Here is a 20,884-nt window from a genome sequence, read left to right as displayed (position 1 = left end):
GGTAGTCGGGAGAGCTACCCTCTTGACCCCCACGGGGCCGGGCCACGGACCTGAGGCGAGGCTCCTAAGGGGGTGCCGGGCGCCGGCCGGAGCGCGGTGGGGCAGAGCCGGCCAGACCCCGCTCCCGGCACAGCTGCGGCTCCGCGGAGCGGCGGGGGCGGAGCCGTCGCCGGGGGCGGGGCCCGGCTTCTGTGGGACCCCGCGAGACGGGGGCGGGGCCTCGAGGAGGGCGGGGCCTCGGGCGGAGCCTGGCTCGCGGCCGGGAGGGAGGGGGCGAGGCGGGGCCTGGTGGCCGTGCGGCTCGTGTGGGCGCAGCGAGCAGACCCGGCCGCCGCGGTCCCTCCGCGCGCGGTCCCGCACCTGCTGCCCTCGCCCGGCCCGGGGCGCCGCTGCCATGCGGCTGGCGCTGCTCTGGGCCCTGGGGCTCCTGGGCGCAGGCAGCCCTCTGCCTTCCTGGCCGCTCCCAAATATAGGTGAGTCCTCCACCAGGAATAGGTCGAGGGGCGGACGGGGAAGAGGTTCAGGGAAATCTGGAGGCTTCCGAGTGCTAGGGTCAGCCGCAGAGACCAGCCCGAGGGCGGCCTGCCTGGTTGGCTGTCCCCGGCCTAGGGCCCCGTGACTTGGCGATGGAGGGCAGAGAGGAGGAGTGATGCTGGGGTCCCCCGCCCCGTCGTCCTTGGCGATGTCCCGATGAACACTTTCAGACTCAGATACAGGCACCGAGGGGCCCTCCCAGTGCCCCCTCGGGATCATGGAAAAGGGTCGCTCCTCCCCAGGACTGACGTCTTCGCTCTTCTGGGGCCTAGCTGACAGTTCCACCCAGTGCCAGGCTGACGGATGGGCACGGTGCGTGGGGTTTAGTAAAGAGGATCCTTACCAGCCCCTCATCCCAGGCCTGGGCTTCAGGCACCCGTCACCCTGGTGCTGTTGCCACCAGAAGCCTGTCTGAGCGGGAGGGGCCGGGAGGAGCCAGGAGAGGGGAGCACTGGCCAGGAAAGAGGCTGGACACCAACTCCTCCTTGGAACTTTCACTTCCCACTGCTGTCTTGGGCCGGGGGCCGAGAGGGCAGGCGGGGGTGGAGTGTCCGGAGGACAGAGGGCCATTGGGAGGGGGGATGCTGCGGGAGGAAGCGGAGGCTGTGGGGAGCGGGTGTGTCAGACTGGACATGAGGGGTGTTCAGGGAGGCGAGGGTGTTTGCACTGCTCACCCAGAAATGGGCGTTCCCAACATTGCCAATGTGAAGGAAGGGGAGGGCGAGTGGGCATCCTGCCACAAGGCTTCGCCTAGTCCAAAGAGGGCGTTCTGGACGGCGGTGGTGTGTGGCGGGGGTAGGGGAAGGAGTGGGAACAGGGGAGGGTCCCTGGGAGAACCTGGGATTGGCCAGAGGGGGACAAGGAGGGGCCACAGGCTGGACAGGCTGAACTTCTTTCTCTGGGACTGGTATATGGGTTGGTGGGTGGCAAGCGCTCATCTGGAGAGGAGGCGCCCTCCCCCCCACTATTTTCCTTTAAGTTCTGGTGTGCAGTGCAAGAGCCCTTTGGATGCAGAGGGCCTTGATGTGCTGGGGGCTGGTGGGTCTGGGTAAGGACCCCCTCAGCCCTCTCCTGGGAAACCCTGCAGGTTTCATGGAGGAACAGCAGGCCAGACCAGAGAGGGCCCCGAGTGGGCCCTCGCAGCCCCAGATCCTTCAGGACAAGGTCCCTATTGGCCTAGCAGAGGTGTTTCAGGTGAGCATCCTCTAACAAACATATACCCCATCCGACCCCAGCATCATCAGGTGTCTCAGGACCAAAGCTTGGCTGAGGAGCCAGTAAGTGACCTCATTGTAGCAGGTCCACTGCAGGTCCCACTCCCTCCCCCACCACACCCCAACACCTGGCTTCACTTATCTCCTTTTTCCCTCTATGCACATCTGTCTGCCTCAGCTCCACCCAATGCAACCATCTCCTGAGGGAATTTCTGAAGCCAAACTTGCTTATTTTGTCTCATGTTGTCAGTTTTCTCAGTGGGGGGATTTGGAAAGGGTAAGGGCTTCACCCCCCCCCCCCCATTCTAAAGCTGAGTCAGAGGAAGGGCTGAGGCCTGTGCTGGGTCCTCTGTGATACTTCCTCTCTGGGCAGGAAGCCGAGAAGGGGCGTCTTAGATACCTTCCTTGACCTCCCCACACAACCCCCCAGAACAATGCCCCAGGCCAGGCAGGGCTTCCTGGTCCCTCCCTTGGGATCCCCCCACCAGTGACCTAATCATTGGTGCTCTCCTGAGGGCTTGAGGTTTTCTGGCTAGAGATGGTAGGCGTCATGGGAAGGGCTAAGAAGATGACATGTTTTCTGGTACCCACAGACGGGTCTGTCTAAGGCCATGAGGATCAAAGTGGAGCTGGACGGTGACAGTTACATCCTGGAGCTGCTGCAGAACAGGTAAACCGGCAGGATGATAACAATCACACGGAACTACTTGTGCAGCATTTACCATGTGCCAGACACTAAGTGTCTGCACTCATGGGTCCTCAAAACCACCCTGTATTGTCCTCATTTTACATATGAGGAAGTCAAAGCACAGAGAGATTAAATAACTTCCCTAAGCCGGGCATGGTGGCACAAGCCTGTAATCCCAGCGGCTCAGGAAGCTGAAGCAGGAGGATCACGAGTTCAAAGTGAGCCTCAGCAACTTAGCAAGGCGCTAAGCAACTCAGTGTAACCCTATCTCTAAATAAAATATAAAAAAGGGCTGGAGATATGGCTCAGTGGTTAAGTGTCCCTGAGTTCAATCCCTGGTAAATAATAATAATAATAATAATAATAATAACAACAACAACAACAATAATAATAATAACAACAACTTGCCTAAGGTCATGCAGCTAGTGTGTGTCAAAAACTAGATTGGGACTGACAACAGTGGTACATGCCTATAATCCCAGAAGTTCGGGAGGCAGTGGCAGGAGGATTGCAAGTTCAAAACCAGCCTCAGCAACTTATCGAGACCCTAAGCAACTCAGTAAGACCCTGTCTCTAATTAAAAATATTAAAAAGGGCTGGGGATGTGGCTCAGGAGTTAAGTGTCCTGGGTTTGATCCCTGGTACCAAAACAAACAAACAAACTAGAGTGGAACCCAGATACCCTGACAGAATCAGGGGGCCAACCCCTATACTCTGCTCCCTCAGGGAAGGTGGGAGTTGGGGACACTGCCTGGCCCTCCAGTCCCCACTCTACTGCCTTAGGCCTCCGCTTGTCACTGTACCATCCTGTGAGTCACCTTGGACACTGCCATGATTTTTCTTCACTCCACAGGGATTTAGTCCCAGGTCGCCCAACCCTGGCATGGTATCAGCCAGATGGCACTCAGGTAGTCAGTGAGGGACATACTCTGGTGAGTCAGGTCCTCCTGTGCCCTGTTTCTGGCCTGGATGAGGGAGGGGGGGAGCACTGGGGGGTGGCAGCCTGGACATCTTGGTTAATAAGTCAAGACCTCTGTGTTCCGTGCTATCCTCCCTGAGAGTGGCACTGATGTGTCTCTGCTGCAGGAGAACTGCTGCTATCAGGGCAGAGTACAAGGCCATACCAGCTCCTGGGTCTCCATGTGCGCCTGCTCCGGGCTCAGGTACCGTGGCTGGAGTCCCTGACAGGAAAGAAGGACACCAGGCCTGGAGCTGAAAGTTTCTCTCACTTCTGTTTCATTTCTTAGGGGCTTGGTGGTCCTGTCCCCAGAGAGAAGTTATGTCTTGGAGCTGGGGCCTGGGGACATTCAGGGTCCTCCCATTATCTCCCGGATCCAAGACCTTCGCTTGCCAGGCCACGTCTGTGCCTTGAGCCGGAATGCCCCTGTGCCCACGCAGGCTCCACCAGGGCACCCCGTGGGACAACGCCACATTCATCGGGTAAGGAGGAATGGCAGAGGGCTTGGGCTTCGGGTATCTTCAGTGCTGACCCCAGCCCCTAGAGTTCTGTTCCAGGCAGCTCTACTGATGGAGCCCTTTGCACATGCCAGGCACTTTGTGAACAGTGCTTCACTTACTCTTCCCAGCAACTTTAGGAGGTAGCACGAGCTCTACTGTAAAGGAGGAAACTGGTTCAGAGGGGTTAGGTGATGGCCCAAGGCCCCCACTAAGAAATGGTCTCACCAGGATCCAGAAGCAGGTGTTCAACTCAAACTCCCCACTCGTCTTACGATTCCATTTACAGAGAGCTCTCACTTGGGTATAGAAAATACACAGTTACCAACCAGACAGCAATAAAACATAAAACAGGTCCTGACATGTTTGCTTTATAAGGTTGTTGTGAAGATGAAATGAATCTGTCTATCATCCATCTCCATATATATGTTTAGCTTAGCACCATGCTTGGCAAATGGTATTACCACACAGTCAGTATTTATAGCATTTATAGTGCCAGCATGTATGTATTTATGTGGTACTGGGGATTGAGCCCAGGGACACTTTACCACTGAGCCACATCCCCAATCCTTTTTGGCTTTTATTTAGATACAGGGTCTCCCTAATTTGCTTAGGGCCTTGCTAAGTTGCTGAGGCTGACCTTGAACTTGCAAACCTCCTGCCTCAGTCTCCTGAGTAGCTGGGATTACAGGTATATGCTACTGCATCTGGCTAATATTTATTTGTTTTTTAATAATTTTTTTTTAAAAAAAAAAAAAGCACTGAGTTTAGAGCTACAAAAGCAGGGCTGTACTCCCATCTTCCTAATCGACTTCTTGGTCCACCTTGGGCAAGTCTCTGTCCTCTGTGGCTCTCCGGGGTTCTTTGCCCTCTTCAGTGGAACCACAGGGTGGGAGTGGACATAGCTTAGTTGGCCCTGGGGCTACCGGTAGATTGACCCGAGGCACCCTCCTTTCTGTCCACAGCACAAGCGGGACGTGGTAACAGAGACCAAGATTGTCGAGCTGGTGATCGTGGCCGACCATTCAGAGGTGAGCCTGCCGGCCTCTGCGGTCTCCCCTGCCCTCCGGCCACCCTGCCGCCTCTCATGGTAATTTCTCGTGGCCACAGGTCAGGAGGTATCCCGACTTCCAGCGCCTGCTGAACCGCACACTGGATGTGGCCCTCCTGCTGGACATGGTGAGTCCAGGGCTGGCCAGGAGCCCCCAGCCCCCGACGGTGGCAAACCTCCTGTGAGCCTCAGTTCTTCTCCAGTTCTTCCAGCCCCTGAATGTTCGGGTGGTACTGGTGGGCCTGGAGGCCTGGACCCAGCACGACCTGATAGAGATGAGCCCAAACCCAGCTGTCACTCTAGAAAACTTCCTCCACTGGCGCCGGACAGACTTGCTGCCTCGACTGCCCCATGACAGTGCCCAACTAGTGACGTAAGCCCTCATGCTCAGTCTGTACCTGGCCAAAGTCACACCCTTTCAACTTGATACCTCAGGTCCTGCAGCTCTGACCCCCATGGTTTCTGTCTCTGACCTATTTTTTTGGGAGGGGTGGATGGGTACTGGGGATTGAATTCAGGGGCACTCGACCACGGAGCCACATCCCCGGCCCTATTTTGTATTTATTTAGAGACAGGGTCTCACTGAGTTGCTTAATGCCTTGCTGTTGCTGAGGCAGGCTTTGAACTCGCGACCCTCCTGTCTCAGCCTCCTGAGCCGTTGGGATGGCAGGCGTGCGCCACCGTGCCTGGCATCGCCTCTGACCCTTGACCTCTTGGTTCCACAGTGATATTTCTTTCTCTGGGCCCATGGTGGGCATGGCCATTCAGAACTCCATCTGTTCTCCCGACTTCTCAGGAGGTGTGAACATGGTGAGTTATTTGCAAGTCTCTTCTCCTTTCCCAATTTAGTTTTTCCCAAATATGGAACCATTTTTCACTGAAATAATAATGAACCATTATTCACTGAGACCCCCCTACAAAGTTGGCCAACCTCAAAGTCATGGAGGATGAAGGTACCTGAAGTGGCCTCTGCTTGTCAGGAAAGCAGCCCCTCACCTGTGGCCAGTACTTCAAGGTGCATCCCACACCTATGAGGTCTTCCCATTTCTAGGGAGAAGGCCAAGGGGTTGCTGAGCCCCAAAGAACAGAGGTGACCTCCAGGGGGGCAGAGCTGAACCCCAGTTTCCGGTCTCCCATGCCTGAACTTCAGAAGAATTAAGGAGGGGGACCATGCCCACTGAGTGCCCAAGAGGCCCATGCAGCGAGGACAGGAGCAGTCAGGGTGGGCTGGGCACTGTGTGGGAGCCAGGCTAGGGCTGGACCTGGGGTGCTCCCTTCCCACTGGCAGGACCACTCCATAAGCATCCTGGGAGTTGCCTCCTCGATAGCCCATGAGTTGGGCCACAGCCTGGGCCTGGACCACGATTCACCTGGGAGCAGCTGCCCCTGTCCAGGTCCAGCCCCAGCAAAGAGCTGCATCATGGAGGCCTCCACCGAGTGAGTGGCCACAGGATGCGGAGGGGGAGGGGGAGGGGGAGGCCGGGAGGGTCCTCCGCCCCAACCTTCCTTGCCCGCCCCAGCTTCCTGCCAGGCCTGAACTTCAGCAACTGCAGCCGGCAGGCCCTGGAGAAAGCCCTCCTGCAGGGGATGGGCAGCTGCCTCTTTGAACGGCTGCCCAGCCTGCCCCCTATGGCCCCCTTCTGCGGAAATATGTTTGTGGACCCTGGCGAGCAGTGTGACTGCGGCTTCCCGGATGTGAGCCCCTCACCCAAAGCCTTGCCCACTCACTTCTGCGCCCTCGCCCTGGCTCCTTAGCCCTCTCCCCGCCTTCTGAGTTCCTCTGTGGTTCTGAAGGGGCTTCCCTGTCTGCAGGGACAGGCCATGGGTCACGGGCTTGTAGCTCTCCTGCTTGTGGTTTGGGCAGGCTGCTGGGTGTGCTGTCTGGGAGATGTTGGGGGTAGGCTCTCAGGCTCAGCCTGCTGTGATGCTTGGTCCCCTCTGTACCCTCACCCAGGACTGCACAGATCCCTGTTGTGATTACTTCACCTGCCAGCTGAGGTCAGGGGCACAGTGTGCATCTGACGGACTCTGTTGTCAGAACTGCCAGGTAACCTGGACACAGTGGCACATGCCTACAGTCCCAGCCACTCGGGAGGCTCAGGCAGGAGGATCACGAGTTCAAAGTCAGCCTCTGCAACTTAGGCCCCGACTCCAAATAAGACATAAAAAGGGCTGGGGATGTGGCTCGGTGGTAAAGCACTCTGGGTTAAATCTCCAGTACTAAAAAATAAAAGAACTGCCAGGTATAGACTGGCTACCCAGAGCTCACCTGCAGGGGGCAGGTAAAAGGGTCCTTCTGATCCCCAGGCCTGGCTGGATTTGTCCAGTTGCACTGATGCTCACCCGCCCTCCACAGCTGCGCCCCGCCGGCTGGCAGTGCCGTCCTAGCAGAGGAGACTGTGACTTGCCCGAGTTCTGCCCAGGAGACAGCTCTCAGTGCCCCCCTGACATCAGCCTGGGGGACGGCGAGCCCTGTGCTGGTGGGGAGGCTGTGTGTGTCCACGGGCGCTGTGCCTCCTATGCCCAGCAGTGCCAGTCACTCTGGGGACCTGGGGCCCAGCCCGCCGCGCCACTTTGCCTCCAAACAGCCAATACTCGGGGCAACGTTTATGGGAGCTGTGGCCGAAGCGCCAATGGCAGCTACATACCCTGCACCCCTCGGTAAGTGGGGAAACCCGGCCCCTCCTCTGGGTTTGTGGGCGCCTTCGCCCCACTCCCTGACCCGGCTTGCCTTTCTCCCACCCTCAGAGACGCCGTTTGTGGGCAGCTTCAGTGCCAGGGGGGCAGGACGCAGCCTCTCCTGGGCTTAGCCCAAGAGCTGCGCTGGGAGACGCTGGAGGCCAACGGGACACAACTGAACTGCAGCTGGGTACACCTGGACCTGGGCAACGACGTGGCCCAACCCCTCCTGACTCTGCCGGGCACAGCCTGTGGCCCTGGCCTGGTGAGCAGCCTGGGTGGGCAAGATCAGGTCGGAAGGGACAAGCAGTGTCTGGGCTTCACTGTCCACCAGTGGAAAAGGCACCGACTGCACAGAAATCACATTCTTACTGTGGGTTGAGCAAGTCTTGTCTTCCTACCGAGCCTCAGTTTCTCCATTTGTAAAAGAAGGTGTTGGCCTCAGCCTGGCTGGGCCCAGGCCTCGTCAGACTTTGTGAGAAATGTGATCTTTGCTCTTCTCCACCTCTGGGGCAGGTGTGTCTAGACCACCGATGCCAACCTGTGGATCTCCTGGGAGCACAAGAGTGTCGAAGCAGATGCCATGGACATGGAGTAAGCTGGCTAAAGGGGAGAAGGGAGCCTCCACGGGGGGAGAATGAGGGCTCTGGAAACAGACATCTTCGCTGGGCACAGTGGCACACAGCTGTGGCCAGCAACTTGGGAGGCTGAGTCAGGAGAATCACAAGTTTGAGGATAGCCTCAGCAACTTAGTGAAACCCTGTCTCAAAATAAAAAATAAAAGGACTGGCATGTAGCTAATGGTAGAGTAGCCCTGGGTTTGATCCCCAGGACCAACACACACACACACACACACACACACACACACACACACACTCTCTCTCTCTCTCTCTCTCTCTCTCTCTTTCTCTCTCTCTCTCAAAAAAACGGGGGACAGGAATGATTTACTTGGGTTCCAGTCTTTGCTCTGCCACTTCCTAGCTTTGTGACTGGGGCAGGTTATTGACCTCTCTGAACTCAATTTCCCATTCATCAAATAGGCATAATAAGCCAGGCGTGGTGGCACATGCCTACAATCGCAGAGGCTTGGGAGACTGAGACAGGAGGATCGCAAGTTCAAAGCCAACCTCAGCAACGGCGAGGTGCTAAGCAACTCAGTGAGACCCTGTCTCTAAATCAAATACAAAAAAGGGCTGGGGATGTGGCTCAGTAGTTGAGTGCCCCTGAGTTCTTTCCCCGGTACCAAATAAATAAATCAGTAGGCATAGTAATCACGCACAATTCCTGGGCACTGTTACCCGGCCTGATACATATGAAAGCCTCCAGCACAGTGCCTAGCATACTGAACATGCCCCACAGTGTTCATTTGACCCAATTTCCTCTGCCATGGATAAAGATTCCCTCTCCTGGGCGCGGCTCTCTCTTCCCATCATCCCCAGCACACCTTCCAGTTGGGAGTCTGAGATCTTGAAAAGCTGAAGGCAGGGAAATGGTCCCAGAGCGCAGAGCCCGTCATCGCTCACCCTGTACTTCTAGGTCTGTGACAGCAACAGGCACTGCCACTGCGAGGAGGGCTGGGCACCCCCGGACTGCACCACACAGCTCCGAGGTAGCTTGGGAGGGGGCAAGTGGGAGGGCAGAGTGGCTCGTCCCTTCCAGTGCCCTCTGCCTGGCCCCTTTGCCTTCTCTGACCTCTTCTCTCCACTCCCTGGCTCTGCTCCCTCCTGGATAGAGCCCTCGGCCCTCCTACATCTAAACCCCACCTCCCCCCACAGCAACCAGCTCCCTGACCACGGGGCTGCTCCTCAGCCTCCTGCTGTTGCTGGTCCTAGTGCTACTTGGTGCCAGTTACTGGCACCGTGCCCGCCTGCACCAGCGACTTTGCCAGCTCAAGGGATCCAGCTGCCAATACAGGTACAAGCCTCGCTTCCCTGCTAGCCACGTCCTTCAGCTGGGGAGATTTCTGAAGCCTGCCCTACCTGGGCACCTGCCCCTGCTTCTGAGCCCCAGTCCCTGAACTTGCTGATCACCACCTTCCCTACATGCACCCTATAACTCTTCACCTCACAGCTGTACCCCCTGTGGGACAGCTGGGGTGCTGGGACCATTTCTCCCAGGGCTCCAGGGCAGGGTAAGGGGTCCCTCCCTCAGGCTGACCAACTTCTCCCCCACACAAAGCTGCTCTCCAAAAGGGCTACAAAGGGTCAACCTCCCCGGGGTGGCTGATGGGTGGCCAACAGGGTCTGAGATGGGGTCCTCTCCCCTCTGCCTTTCCTCATGCTCAGGGCAGCCCAATCCAGTCCCCCTGAACGGCCAGGACCCCCCCAGAGGGCCCAGGTGTTGCCGGGCACTAAGGTGAGTCCTGGATGCCCCAGGAAGAGGGGCCGGCCTTGCCTGGCGTCCAGCTTGGGCAAAGTGGCTGATGTCGGGAGACAGAGCTTCCAAGGGTCTAGACCCAGGGAAAGGCTAGCGTTGCCCAGAGTCAAGAGTCAGGCCGGCCTTCCCATCTGCCCTCACCTGGCTGCCAGCCGAGAGCAGTGTAAGCCTGGAGTGGGGAGCGCTGTCACCTACAGGGGGCTCCGCTGAGCTCTCTCAGCTGGCCAAGCTGGTGGCTTTGAAAGGTGAATCTGTTGAAGCCCCTCACAGTGACCGCTGTAGGGCACAAGGGGGATGGTGCCCAGAAGGGCCTTCAGTGTGCCAGGAGCTGACAAGCCCCAGTCACCTGTGTAGAAGGGCTGGTGAGTGCCTCTGGTCTGAGCCCTCTGGCTCTGACGACAGGAATATGTGTGTGGAGGTGACCTGCATGCCCACTTCACCACTCGTCACCCCTCTGCATGCAGCTGAATAACTGCATGCCAGCTCCCATGCCCCTGGGGCCCTGGCTGCCCCCGCCTGGACACTAACCCTCTCTGCCCTCATCTGTCTTTCTGCCCCTCCTCCCCACTCTGTGCCTGTCACTCCTCTGGCCTCTCAGCAGGTTAGTGCTCTCGGCTTTCCGGCCCCCCCCTCCAGGCCGCTGCCGCCTGACCCTGTGCCCAAGAGACTCCAGGTAAATCTGGGCCGGGCCCCGCTCTGGCCCAGAACAGGTGGGAGGCTTGGTGCCCAACTGCAGTGCTCATCCCTGCTCCCTGCCAGTGGTGCTCTCCATTAGGTGACCAAGGTGTCACCACTCGGCCTTCCAAGGCTGAGCCCCAGAAGCCGCAAAGGGTGAGCCTCCTGCCTTGGTTTCTACCACCATCTGGTGGTGAGTGGCAGGACTGCAGTCAGTCAGGGATTCCATGGCTGACTCACACCTTCCTCAGGCTGAAGCATGTATCTGCTGGCATGCACCCAAGCCCTCTGCATGCCCCGTTCTCCCCTGCCCCCGGCTGCCTGTGCATGTTTTTCTGAACTCCTCTGGGGAACTTGTGCATGCCCACTGCCCCTGGCTGTACTTAGCCACTGCCCCTCTCTCTGTCCAGGCTGAGCTGGCTGACCGACCCAATCCCCCCACCCGCCCTCTGCCCGCTGACCCGGTGGTGAGGCGCCCGAAGGTAACAGTGGGGGGAGAGAAGGGCACAGCCTCTTCCCCCACCTAGGGCTGTGGTGCTGGTTGCCGTGGCGGTGGTGGCCGTGGCGAGATGCCCCCCTCTGTGCCTGAGGGCACATGTCCCCGTGGCTCCTTTAATGGTGACAGGTTTGTTTGGAGACAAGGGTGATTTCTGGTGCTGCCCCCAAGCTGGTGTTCCCCAGCACCAGTGCGATGGGGGTGGGCAACACGACGCGCACCAAGCCAGCTCATGCCTTCCCTCTCTCAGTCTCAGGGGCCTACCAAGCCCCCACCCCCAAGGAAGCCACTGCCTGCTGACCCCCAAGGCAGGCGCCCTTCGGGTGACTTGCCTGGCCCAGGGGCTGGAATCATGCCTTCAGTGGTCCCCTCCAGGTAGGTGAGGAGAGGGTTGCTGACGATGGGTGGACAAGGAGAATGATCTGGGAAAGGGGGTGACCTTTTTTTCTCCCCAATTCCAGGCCAGCACCACCGCCTCCAGCAGCATCCTCGCTCTACCTCTGACTTCTCCTGAGGTCGCGCTGCCTCCAATTCGGATTTAGGACTTAAAGAAGCGGAACCCTGTTGGAGTCCCCCACAATGACTGAAGAAGCCGGAGCGTGGACACTGTAATGCCCAGCCTTAGGGAAGCAAGACCGTCAGGCGCTGTGAAGCAGCACTCTGATGACTCGCCGGTATAGCTGCAGCCGGGGGCTAGTGGGGGACTGGGGCTGGATGGGGCTGAGGGAGGTGCACCCAGCCTGTCTCTGTTCTGCTGCAATAAAGAGAGATCTTGATCGCGTGTCTCAGGGTGCCTTCTCGGAAGCCGGTCGCCCCTCCTGCGTTTCCAGGTCTGGCCGCCAGGAGACGCTGCCTCCTCAGACCAGGGCTTGCTGGGCCGGGCGGGAGTCCCAGCCTTGGTCTACCAGCCTGTGTCCCGCGGATGCTCCCGACTTGTTTCTGCCCAGTCTGGGGTGACTCTCAGCGTGATCCTGTACCACAGGGAGTTGTTTGCCCGTTGCCACCCCTAATCTCCCAGTCCTCGCATCCTATGCTGCCCGGTCCCCGGAGACGCTGTCGATCTACAACCCAGCCAAGCTGTGGGACCACGTCCCCACCCTCCACCAGTGGCTGGGAAAAGTGACTCTAACTGGTATTCTCAGCGCCCGGAGCCGGGGCGGAGCGGGCGGCGGCTCCCACGATCCCAAGGCCGCGCACCTGCCTCCCGCCCCTCCCCCGCCCCCACCTGAGGGCTCGGGAACAAAGGTGCTTTGTACAGGCCGCAACCACTTCATCACTTCGTCCTCGGGATGGGGCCGCGTGGGCCCCCTGCCCAGAACGAGGGTGTGGGACGGAAAGGGACAGGCGCCAACCCCAAAGTGGGCATCTAGCACACCCCCTAAGGTTCTGTGGGGACAGGTGTGTCCCAGAGAAGGCTCTTTGTCCCTTCTCGTGTCAGTGGCCCTAGATGTGCTGAGAAAAGGGGGTGGCTGAACATGAAGGTGGCTGGACAGGCTTGGTGGATCCCTGCTCGTGCCTCACTTTCCCCAACTGGGTGAAGGATGTATGCTCGCTCGTTTAAAATCTCCCAAACTTACTTCCTTCCTTCCTTCCTTCCTTCTCTCTTTAGACCGGGTCTTGCTAAACTGCCCAGGCTGCCTCAAATCCCAGGGCTCCAGCGAGCCTCCTCTGCAGGAGCTAGGACTACAGGTGCCGGCCACCGCGCCCAGTCTCCCAAGTTTCTAATAAGGTTTTCTACCTCATACTAACGAGACAAGAAAGACAAGACTTCCCCTTAAACATTCTTAGTGGAGTTTTTAAGTGCCACCTCCTTCTCGCCCGGTGGCAGTGCGGCGCGGCCTCAGTAGAACCTTTGGCTAACCTGGCGCGCGACACGGTGCACAAAGGGTTAACCAAAGTTGGCTCCGAGCGCAGAGGCGGAGACAGGTTTTCATTGGTGGAAAGTTACCCGGGGGCGTGGCCCGGGAGTCTCCGCACCACCCCCCCTTTCCACAACCCCCCCTCTCCACTTTGTACCTTTCTCGCTCAGACTGCGAAGCGGGCCGGGACCCGCCGGACCCGACCAGACCGGACCCTGGGGCGATGCGGCTGCTGCCCCTGCTGCGGACTGTCCTCTGGGCCGCGCTCCTCGGCTCCCCTCTGCGGGGGGCCTCCAGCCTCCGCCACCCCATCTACTGGAACTCCAGTAACCCCAGGTAGCCGGGCCGAACCAGGCGAAAGCCGAGTCGGGCCCGCGCGCTCCCGGGCCAGGCGCGCGCCCGCCACTCGCTCTTTGCGCGGCGCCGCCGCCTAAGCCCGGCGGCGCGCCGGGGCTCCTTTGTTTGAGCCGGCGGGGGAGGGGTGGGGGGAGGGGCAAGGCGCGCCCTGGGTCTCCCCCCTCCCGCACGTGTTGGGGGGAGGGCGCAGGACCCCAACCCTGGCCGAGGTCAGTGGAGCCTGGGAGCGTGGAGCTGGGGGTCCTCGGCCTGTATTCCGGGCCCCGCCCCCCTCGCTTCTCTCGTGATCCCCAGCCTCTGGCCTGCCTGAGCTGCGGTGGACCGAGAATGAGGGAGGGGGGCTTTACTCTTATGCAAGAGCATGGGTTACTCTCAGGCTCTCTGGGCCTCCCCTCTGGCTTTCTCTGGCTCCTGATCTCATTCAGTATCTCTCCTTCCATCTGGATCATTTATCTGTCCTGTTTCTGTCCTGTCTCGACCCTGCCCTACTAGCTTAATCACCTTTGGGCAGGTTGTTTGACCTCCCTAACCTCAGTTATGTCACCTGCAAAATGGGCTAATAATACCTAGTACCCTGGGAAGTCAGGCTGGCTAACTGAGGTCATGCATGTGAAAAATGGTTCAAGCTGTACAGATACAAACGATTATTTCTTTCTCTCTCCTGAGCTGTCTTTCTTTGAACCTTGGTATTTTTTGCTGTTTCCATCCTCCCCAATTCTCCCTGCCTCTCTGCCTTCCCCATCTGTCTTCCTTTCTGATTTTCTACTTCAGACAATCTGTGACTGTTTATTTATTCACTAACATTTAATAAGCACATACTGTGTGCTGGACCTGTGCTAGGTTGCTGGGGATTAGCTCAATGAAAAAAACGAAGACCCTGTGCTCTGGGAGAGCTCAGGTCCAAGAGAGGGCAGGGTTAAAGTCACTACAATCCTAGTAACAAGTGATAAAGGCTATTGTCCTCAGAATGAATTCCTCTATCTCTGTTCCAGAACAGTACCTGGGAACCACTTGAGGACCTGTTAAAATTTTATGTTCTAGCCCCCACCCCTGAGCTTTCAGGGCTCATTTGTGCAATCCTCAAATATTCACTGAGCCGTCCTTGTGCAAGGCACTTTGCCAGGCACTGGGGATGGGACAGAACAAAGCATGCAAAGACCTTGTCCTTGCTCAACTTACGTTCTAGTAGGTTGAGCTCAGGAATGTCCCCTATCACTGTCCTGGAGAGTGAATCCAGGGGTACTCTACCACTGAGTCACACTCCCAGCCCTTTTGTAAATTTTTGTTTTTGAGACAGGGTCTTGCTAAACTGGCCCCACTTGTGATCCTCCTGCCTCAGCCTCCCGAGTCAATGGGATTACAAGCCTGGGTCACTGTTCCTGGCAGGAATCTTCCTTTCTAATTGGACCTCTTAACACAGGTGGTCTTTGGACCACCCATTGAGCGACTCTTGGAGGCCTTTCATAAATCAAGTTTCACTGTGTGTAGGGGTCGGGGCGTGGTTGATTCAGTATTTGGTTCTGTTGGAGGGTGGCCTGTCCAGCCTTCCCACCTCTATTAGCTCCCTCAGGCAGCTCCCAAGAGGTGAGGAAGGGGGTCTGGAGAAGGCTGAAAATGGGGTGGTTTGTGGAGGGGGCTTCTCTACATGCCTGGTACTTCCTTGTCCCAGTCAAAAAAAGAAAATTGAGGCACCTCATACCTTCTCCTCGCTCTTCTTATCATGACATTCCTTTTACCATTGGGCTGGGGTCTAAAGGGACTAAGGGTCCTCATGTTGCCCGCCTTCAGCCCTGTCTGTACCTGCGCTGTGTGCCCGTACCTGCTGCCCCAGCACCCCACGCCCACCTCAGCATCTTCATAGACTCCGTCCACCTAACACTTACCAAGCAAGACATGGTGCCAGGCTGCAGGAAGGGCATCAGGGCTAGAGAGGGGGGTGGCAGCTCCACCCTGAAAGGTGGGGCTAGTGGCTGGCTCCCCCCACATAAAGAAGCCATGTGCTGTGGGCTCTGAGATCTCTTAACCTCTCTGAACTGTGGATGGATGAGCCCAGCTGTCCCTTGCACTCTTTGGCAAGATTTACCACTCTGGGGCACTCAGGCCTCCCATGCTCCTCCATCTCCAGTGGGTGGGAGAGAGGCTGGAAGGGACCTTTGAGGAAGTACACCCTGACCTTCACACCCCAAGTTGTGCTGAGCCATCACCCTCAGCCCATGCCACCCTGTGCCCACAGGCTGCTTCGAGGAGACGCTGTGGTGGAGCTGGGTCTCAACGATTACCTAGACATCTTCTGCCCACACTATGAAAGCCCAGGGCCCCCGGAGGGCCCCGAGACCTTTGCTTTGTACATGGTGGACTGGCCTGGCTATAAGGCCTGCCGCGCAGAGGGGACGAACGCCTTCCAGCGCTGGAAGTGCTCACTGCCCTTTGCTCCCTTTGGCCCTGTTCGGTTCTCAGAGAAGATTCAGCGCTTCACACCCTTCTCCTTGGGCTTCGAGTTCCTGCCTGGAGAGACTTACTACTACATCTGTGAGTGACCAGGGGCACGCCGCGCACCCATTGGGAAAGCTGGGGAAAGGCCTAGGGCTCCCTGCCTTTGCTGCTGCCCAGGACTGAGTAGGGGGATAGAGTGCATCTGTAGCAAAGAGGAGAGATTTAGAGGAGCCAGGAAAGAAGGGGGTGCTAGGGAAACGCAAAATGGCATGGGTGGGGCTGCCACCTGAGTTTGGCACCAACGTCAGTGAAAGGTTTCCTGGGACAGGAGAGAGGGAGGCAGGAGGGTCGACAGCAGCCTAGGGCATGGGAAGGGCGATTCCCCGTGCTAACTCCTTTCCTCCAATTTCCCCCCAGCCGTGCCAACTCCCGAAAGTCCTGGCCAGTGCTTGAGGCTCCAGGTGTCTGTGTGCTGCAAGGAGGGCAGTAAGTGGGCGCGGGGGTGGGGAGCAACCTTCGGGCGAGGAGGGAAGGAGGGGGGAGAATCTAGGAGCATCAGGCTCTCAGGGATCCAGGTCCAGCTTCAAATTGTGACTTTTCCCCCCATGTTTAGCCCTGTGGGAGCTTCTGCTGCACCCCTTTTTTTAAGACTTTTTTTTTAGTCGTACGTAGATGGGCACACAATACCTTTATTTTATTTATTTATGTGGTGCTGAGGATCGAGGGCCTCATGCATGTGGGACAGTGCTCTACCACTGAGCCACAGCCCAGCCCTGCTGTACCCCTCTCTAAGCTGGGCTGCGGGAATGGGGTCTCCTGGGCAAGGCCGTAGCTGGACCAGTTGTCTTTAGTGGAGGAGACTTGGAAGGTGGAGAGACTACTGGTTGTCTTATTTGGGGGACACTTGGACTTGGATGTTGGGATTAGGAAGGATGAGGTGGTGAGTGGCTCATTGGGGTGCAGCGACTGGTTTGGAAGACTCTAGTGAACAGGTAATGGGAAGGTCAGAAGAGAGGCGGCTGAACAAGTGGGCCGACCCATCAGTGCCACCCCCTTCCTTACAGAGTCGGAGTCAGCCCATCCCGTTGGGAGCCCTGGAGAGAGTGGCACATCAGGGTGGCGAGGGGGACATGCTCCCAGCCCCCTCTGTCTCTTGCTGCTGTTGCTGCTCCCCATCCTCCGTCTCCTTCGAGTTCTGTGAGCCCCGTGGAGCCAGAGCCCTCCCAAGGCCCTCGGGGGCGGGTCCCTGCCACCTGCACTGGGGATGCCAAGCCAGACAGACACAATGGAGCATTGATGGAGAAAGTCAGAGGGTCTGAGGTGACCCCTGTGGCATGGGTGGGGCTGCCACCTGAGTTTGCCCACTCGTCACAGCTGGAGAAGAGCTGCAAAGGAGCTGCAGACAGCCCTGGGCACCCCAGAGGAGAGCGGGGACAAACAGGCCTCATCAGCTGCCTTGAGGATTCTCTCCCTCCATGAGAAGACTGGGATTTAGTGGGATGGAACCCTTGAGCCACCAGGGCCAAGGCAGAAGACCTGGGGACAGGTGGACTGCCGGCCCAGGGCAAAGGAAGAGCCCTGCTCTCTGTGCCCTTTAGGCTTCTTCCCTGGGGCAGCACCTTGCCGTCCCCAGGGGGTCACTCACTTGTCTTCCGTGAAGACGGACTTGTCATGAGGTTGAATTTCATGCCAGTTTGTATTTTTATAAAGTGTCTGGACCAAGCCTTCAATAAAGCACCCATCTTTCTGTTGCCCTCCCTAACCTGCTGCCCTCTGGCTCCTTCCCTGACCCCAAGACTCCTGCAGCATGTACTCTCAGCCTGGCTTGGCCTGACCTCCATGCCAGCTGTGCCCAGGCCATCTATGCCAGGCCTCAGTGGGCACCCCTCTGGGCAGTGTGGGTGAGTGCCAGCAGCAGCTGTGGAGCTTGGCACCCTCTTCTACCTCCCTAGCCGCTTCCTGGACTGAGGGGGCAGTGCTTCTGAAAGCCCACCCGCTTGGGGCACTACCCAAGCACTGGCAGCACCTAACAGGGTGCTGGGGCAAAAGCAAGGGGCCCAGTGAAAAGACAGCCCCCGGGTTTCAGGAGGCCTGGGTCCCTGCGAGCTGGGTGTCCCTCCCCCTCCCCAAGGGCACTCTGGGCGGTGCCTGGCCTAGAACTGGAAGGTGGGGTCAGATCAAAGCCTCCTTCCCCGGCGGCCTCTTTGTTCTTGGCTTTTATAAGGAGGAGGGGGTGGGGCTGAGGAGGGAGGGCCCCCTTTGCTCTCAGCCAACACGGTCTCTTCCCACCTCTGGCGGGCGAGGCTACGAACCCCGGAGCCCAGCCAGGCCCCTCTTTCTGAACGGTGCCCTGGGTGGAGGCAGGGGAAGGGGTGCCTTTCCCCTGCAGCTGTGCCGTACCCGCCCAGTGCCCCGCAGCCTCCTCTGGCGAGGTGCCGGCCCGCCTGGCACCCAGCCCGCGATCGATAGGTGGATGTTGTGCTGATTAGCTCGGCCGGGCTGCGGCAGCGAGAGGCGGCGTGTGAACACGGGGAGGAGGGAGCGGGAGGGCGCCGGGTCCGGACGCCGAGAGGCTGAGATTGCCCACCTCTCCCCCGCCCTCTGGCGCACCTGGGTCACACCTCGGTCCCCCTCTCCAAAGGGGCAGGGCCCTCTCCCCACCGCCTAGAGCCCGACTTTGCCAGTCCCCGTCACGTTCATTCCAGGGCTCTGGCTCAGGCCGGGGTGGGGGGCAGCACCGCCGACGGAGGCGACCCCTCCCCGCCTTCGAGGCCACTTTCAGAAAATGCTGCGTCTGTAGGTGCGTGTCCCTGCGTGGTTCTGTTATGGCCCTCACCCCAAACCTTGATCCCTAGCGGGGGCTGAGGCGCAGAGGAGAGGATGCAGCTGAGCTGAAGGAGCGATGGCCGGATCTTCTGGTTCTGGGTTCGAGTTCCTCTCTACCGTCAATCGCGAAGGTGTCAGTATGTTGCCATGGAAACCGACTATACTGATCCCCCCCGCCCCTCACCAGAGAAACCAGCCCGTGCAGGCCAGGGAGGACCGGGCAGCAGCGCACACCCTGGTTCAAGACGGCGGGGGTCTCGGCCCGCTCCCTGCGGCCCCAGACACCCGGTCTTCGCGGATGGAGGCACGCGCGCTCCCGAGTCCCGCTGGCGCGCGGATCCGCCACTGATAAGAACGCATGTGCGAAAGACTCGGGGCCCAGTCGCCTTCGCCTGCACCCAGACCCACGCCCTCCGCCAGTCGGACGCGCACACTTGACACGGGCACCCGCCCTCCCCGGCCGCCCGCTCTCTGCAGGTGCGAGGGCGGGTCCTGGGCGACCGCAGGAGCCGGGCTGGGGGCTCTCAAACCCAGCCTCCTGCCGCGTGCGCTCGGGCCACGCCGGCCTCCTTCCATTCGCTCTCCTCTGAGTCCCGACCCTGCGTGGACGGCTGTCTCGGGCCGGCGCCCTCGCTCATGGGGCTCATGGCTCATGGGGCCGAGACTGGCTGAAGGCGCTGGGCACCGCGCCCTACCCACCAGAAATCCTCGAGGCATGTTCCAGGGCGCGGTTCCAGGAGTCTAGGCAGGCCTGCAAGTTTTGGGGCGTCACCGATCTCCCCTAAACTCAACGGCGTTAGACAGCTGAGGGTGGGGCCTTCAAATTGCTGGGCCTGCCCGAGTCTCTCGGAACAAGACTCAAAGACTCCACTCAGCCTCTCCTCGCCCTGTCTCCCTGGCCTGAGGCCTGCGAGCTCGGGTCGCTGCGACCTGGATCCTGCGCCACACTTTCCGGGGTCACAAATCGCCCCTTCCCTCTCAAGAGCAACCCTCTCCTTCTGTAACCCCTCCTGTTTTATTCCTTCTTTGCTCATTAGTGCACTCAGCACATTGTAAGTTCGTGGCCCGCCCATCTTTCAGCCTGGCTAGCTGGGGTCGTCGGGGGATCCCCAGCTGTGACGCAGTGGCAGAGGATGCACTTGGTATTCCAAATAGCCAATAGAATCCCGGGGCCTGGGGCATGAGGTCACCAGCCGTAGTGCCCATTGGTTCAGGCCTAGAAGCGAAGAGGGGGTCCCCATAGCAACCGACGGTGCGTCCGAGCGCATAACCTGGAGAGTGGTGGTTGCCCCAGCTGCTTGCTCAGTTTAGGTGGGTGGTTGGGTTGGGGCCAGGAAGCTGGGGTGGAGCGCAGCTTCCCAGGTCCAGCAGCCCAGCCCAACCAAGCCCTTATCTTTAGAGACCCTTTTTTTAGAAGTAATGGTCAGCGCCACTTAACCCAGAAAGGTTAGGAGAGGGTTACTGGCGGCAGCGTTGGGGTCCTGGGTGCAGAGCCGCTGCCACCAGGAATGTCAATTCCGAAATCCTTGTCTGCATATCGTCTGCATCTCATTTGCATTCTCTTCATTTAAGGTCAAATTGGGCAGACATCTCCACATCCCCAGCCCTGTCGGCTTGTCTCTTCCTGGAATCTATCCCTCGGTAGCTCTCTAATCTATTCCTCAGTTGTCTCACGCCATGCCCCACCCCTCCTCCCACTCTCCAATGTCTCCTAGAGGTGGGAGGGGGCAAAGCCTAGCTAAAGGAGAAAGGATAAGGAGCCTGCCTCCCCCTCTGGATGTTGGGTGACAGATGGGGAGTGTTGGTCTGTACTGCCTGGAGAGGAAATTGGCAAAGCAAGTGGTGGGGGGAGGTGCCCCAGCTGGGTTGAGGGTCTCCAGGGCCAAATCACCAACAGGCCTGGTGGGGTGCTGAAGCCAGGGATGCCTGGTTTCAGCAAGGGGCAGGCCTGCCCACCTGTCTGGTGCCAGAGCAGCTTCCTTCCTCCAATTAAACACTAATGAGGTGTTATTAACCCTTACCTTGCCTACCAGCCCTCAGGTGGGACTCCAATTCATAGATTCATAATTTCACACTGAGGGAAGAAGGGGGGAAAGAGGACCTTTGGAAAAGCTGAGAAACAGTGAGGTCAGGCACCTGGAGACAGGAAGGCATGGCCAGAGGCATAGATCCCATCTGCTGGTTATCCTCTGGGGGCTTCTGGGGATTCGAGGAATGAGTGTCCGCTCTCCAAATTCATTT

The 20,884-nt window shown here is 58.7% G+C and overlaps 2 protein-coding genes across 10 annotated transcripts; both read left to right on the top strand.

Annotated features, from left to right (window-relative positions):
- Positions 1-279: 279 nt before the first annotated feature.
- On the top strand, positions 280-11,949 carry Adam15 (ADAM metallopeptidase domain 15). 6 transcript variants are annotated; one of them, XM_071618379.1, is made up of 23 exons: positions 280-473; positions 1,622-1,728; positions 2,342-2,418; positions 3,290-3,368; positions 3,523-3,599; positions 3,684-3,876; positions 4,857-4,922; positions 5,002-5,070; positions 5,146-5,315; positions 5,668-5,752; positions 6,231-6,379; positions 6,463-6,637; positions 6,897-6,989; positions 7,299-7,603; positions 7,691-7,886; positions 8,138-8,215; positions 9,158-9,230; positions 9,397-9,535; positions 9,907-9,976; positions 10,599-10,670; positions 11,083-11,154; positions 11,419-11,543; positions 11,630-11,949. In XM_071618379.1, the coding sequence occupies exons 1-23, from the start codon at positions 395-397 to the stop codon at positions 11,670-11,672; spliced, it is 2,592 nt and encodes an 863-aa protein (XP_071474480.1). In that variant the 5' UTR covers positions 280-394; the 3' UTR covers positions 11,673-11,949. The 6 variants fall into 6 exon arrangements, with proteins under 6 accessions (XP_071474480.1, XP_027776698.2, XP_071474482.1 ...); XM_027920897.2 differs by having other exon boundaries at positions 10,596-10,670; XM_071618381.1 differs by lacking the exon at positions 10,599-10,670.
- Positions 11,950-12,032: 83 nt separating this feature from the next.
- Efna4 (ephrin A4) lies at positions 12,033-17,109 on the top strand. Of its 4 annotated transcripts, XM_071618392.1 has the most exons (6): positions 12,308-12,413; positions 12,778-12,857; positions 13,198-13,363; positions 15,618-15,913; positions 16,235-16,303; positions 16,882-17,109. In XM_071618392.1, the coding sequence occupies exons 3-6, from the start codon at positions 13,251-13,253 to the stop codon at positions 17,016-17,018; spliced, it is 615 nt and encodes a 204-aa protein (XP_071474493.1). In that variant the 5' UTR covers positions 12,308-12,413; positions 12,778-12,857; positions 13,198-13,250; the 3' UTR covers positions 17,019-17,109. The 4 variants fall into 4 exon arrangements, with proteins under 4 accessions (XP_027776700.2, XP_027776699.2, XP_071474494.1 ...); XM_027920899.2 differs by having other exon boundaries at positions 12,033-12,857; XM_027920898.2 differs by having other exon boundaries at positions 12,033-12,897.
- The last annotated feature ends 3,775 nt before the right edge of the window (positions 17,110-20,884 follow it).

The sequence above is a fragment of the Marmota flaviventris genome, chromosome 10 (genome assembly GCF_047511675.1).
Source record: "Marmota flaviventris isolate mMarFla1 chromosome 10, mMarFla1.hap1, whole genome shotgun sequence".
NCBI lineage: Eukaryota > Metazoa > Chordata > Mammalia > Rodentia > Sciuridae > Marmota > Marmota flaviventris.
This window is presented reverse-complemented; position numbering and strand designations above follow the sequence as displayed.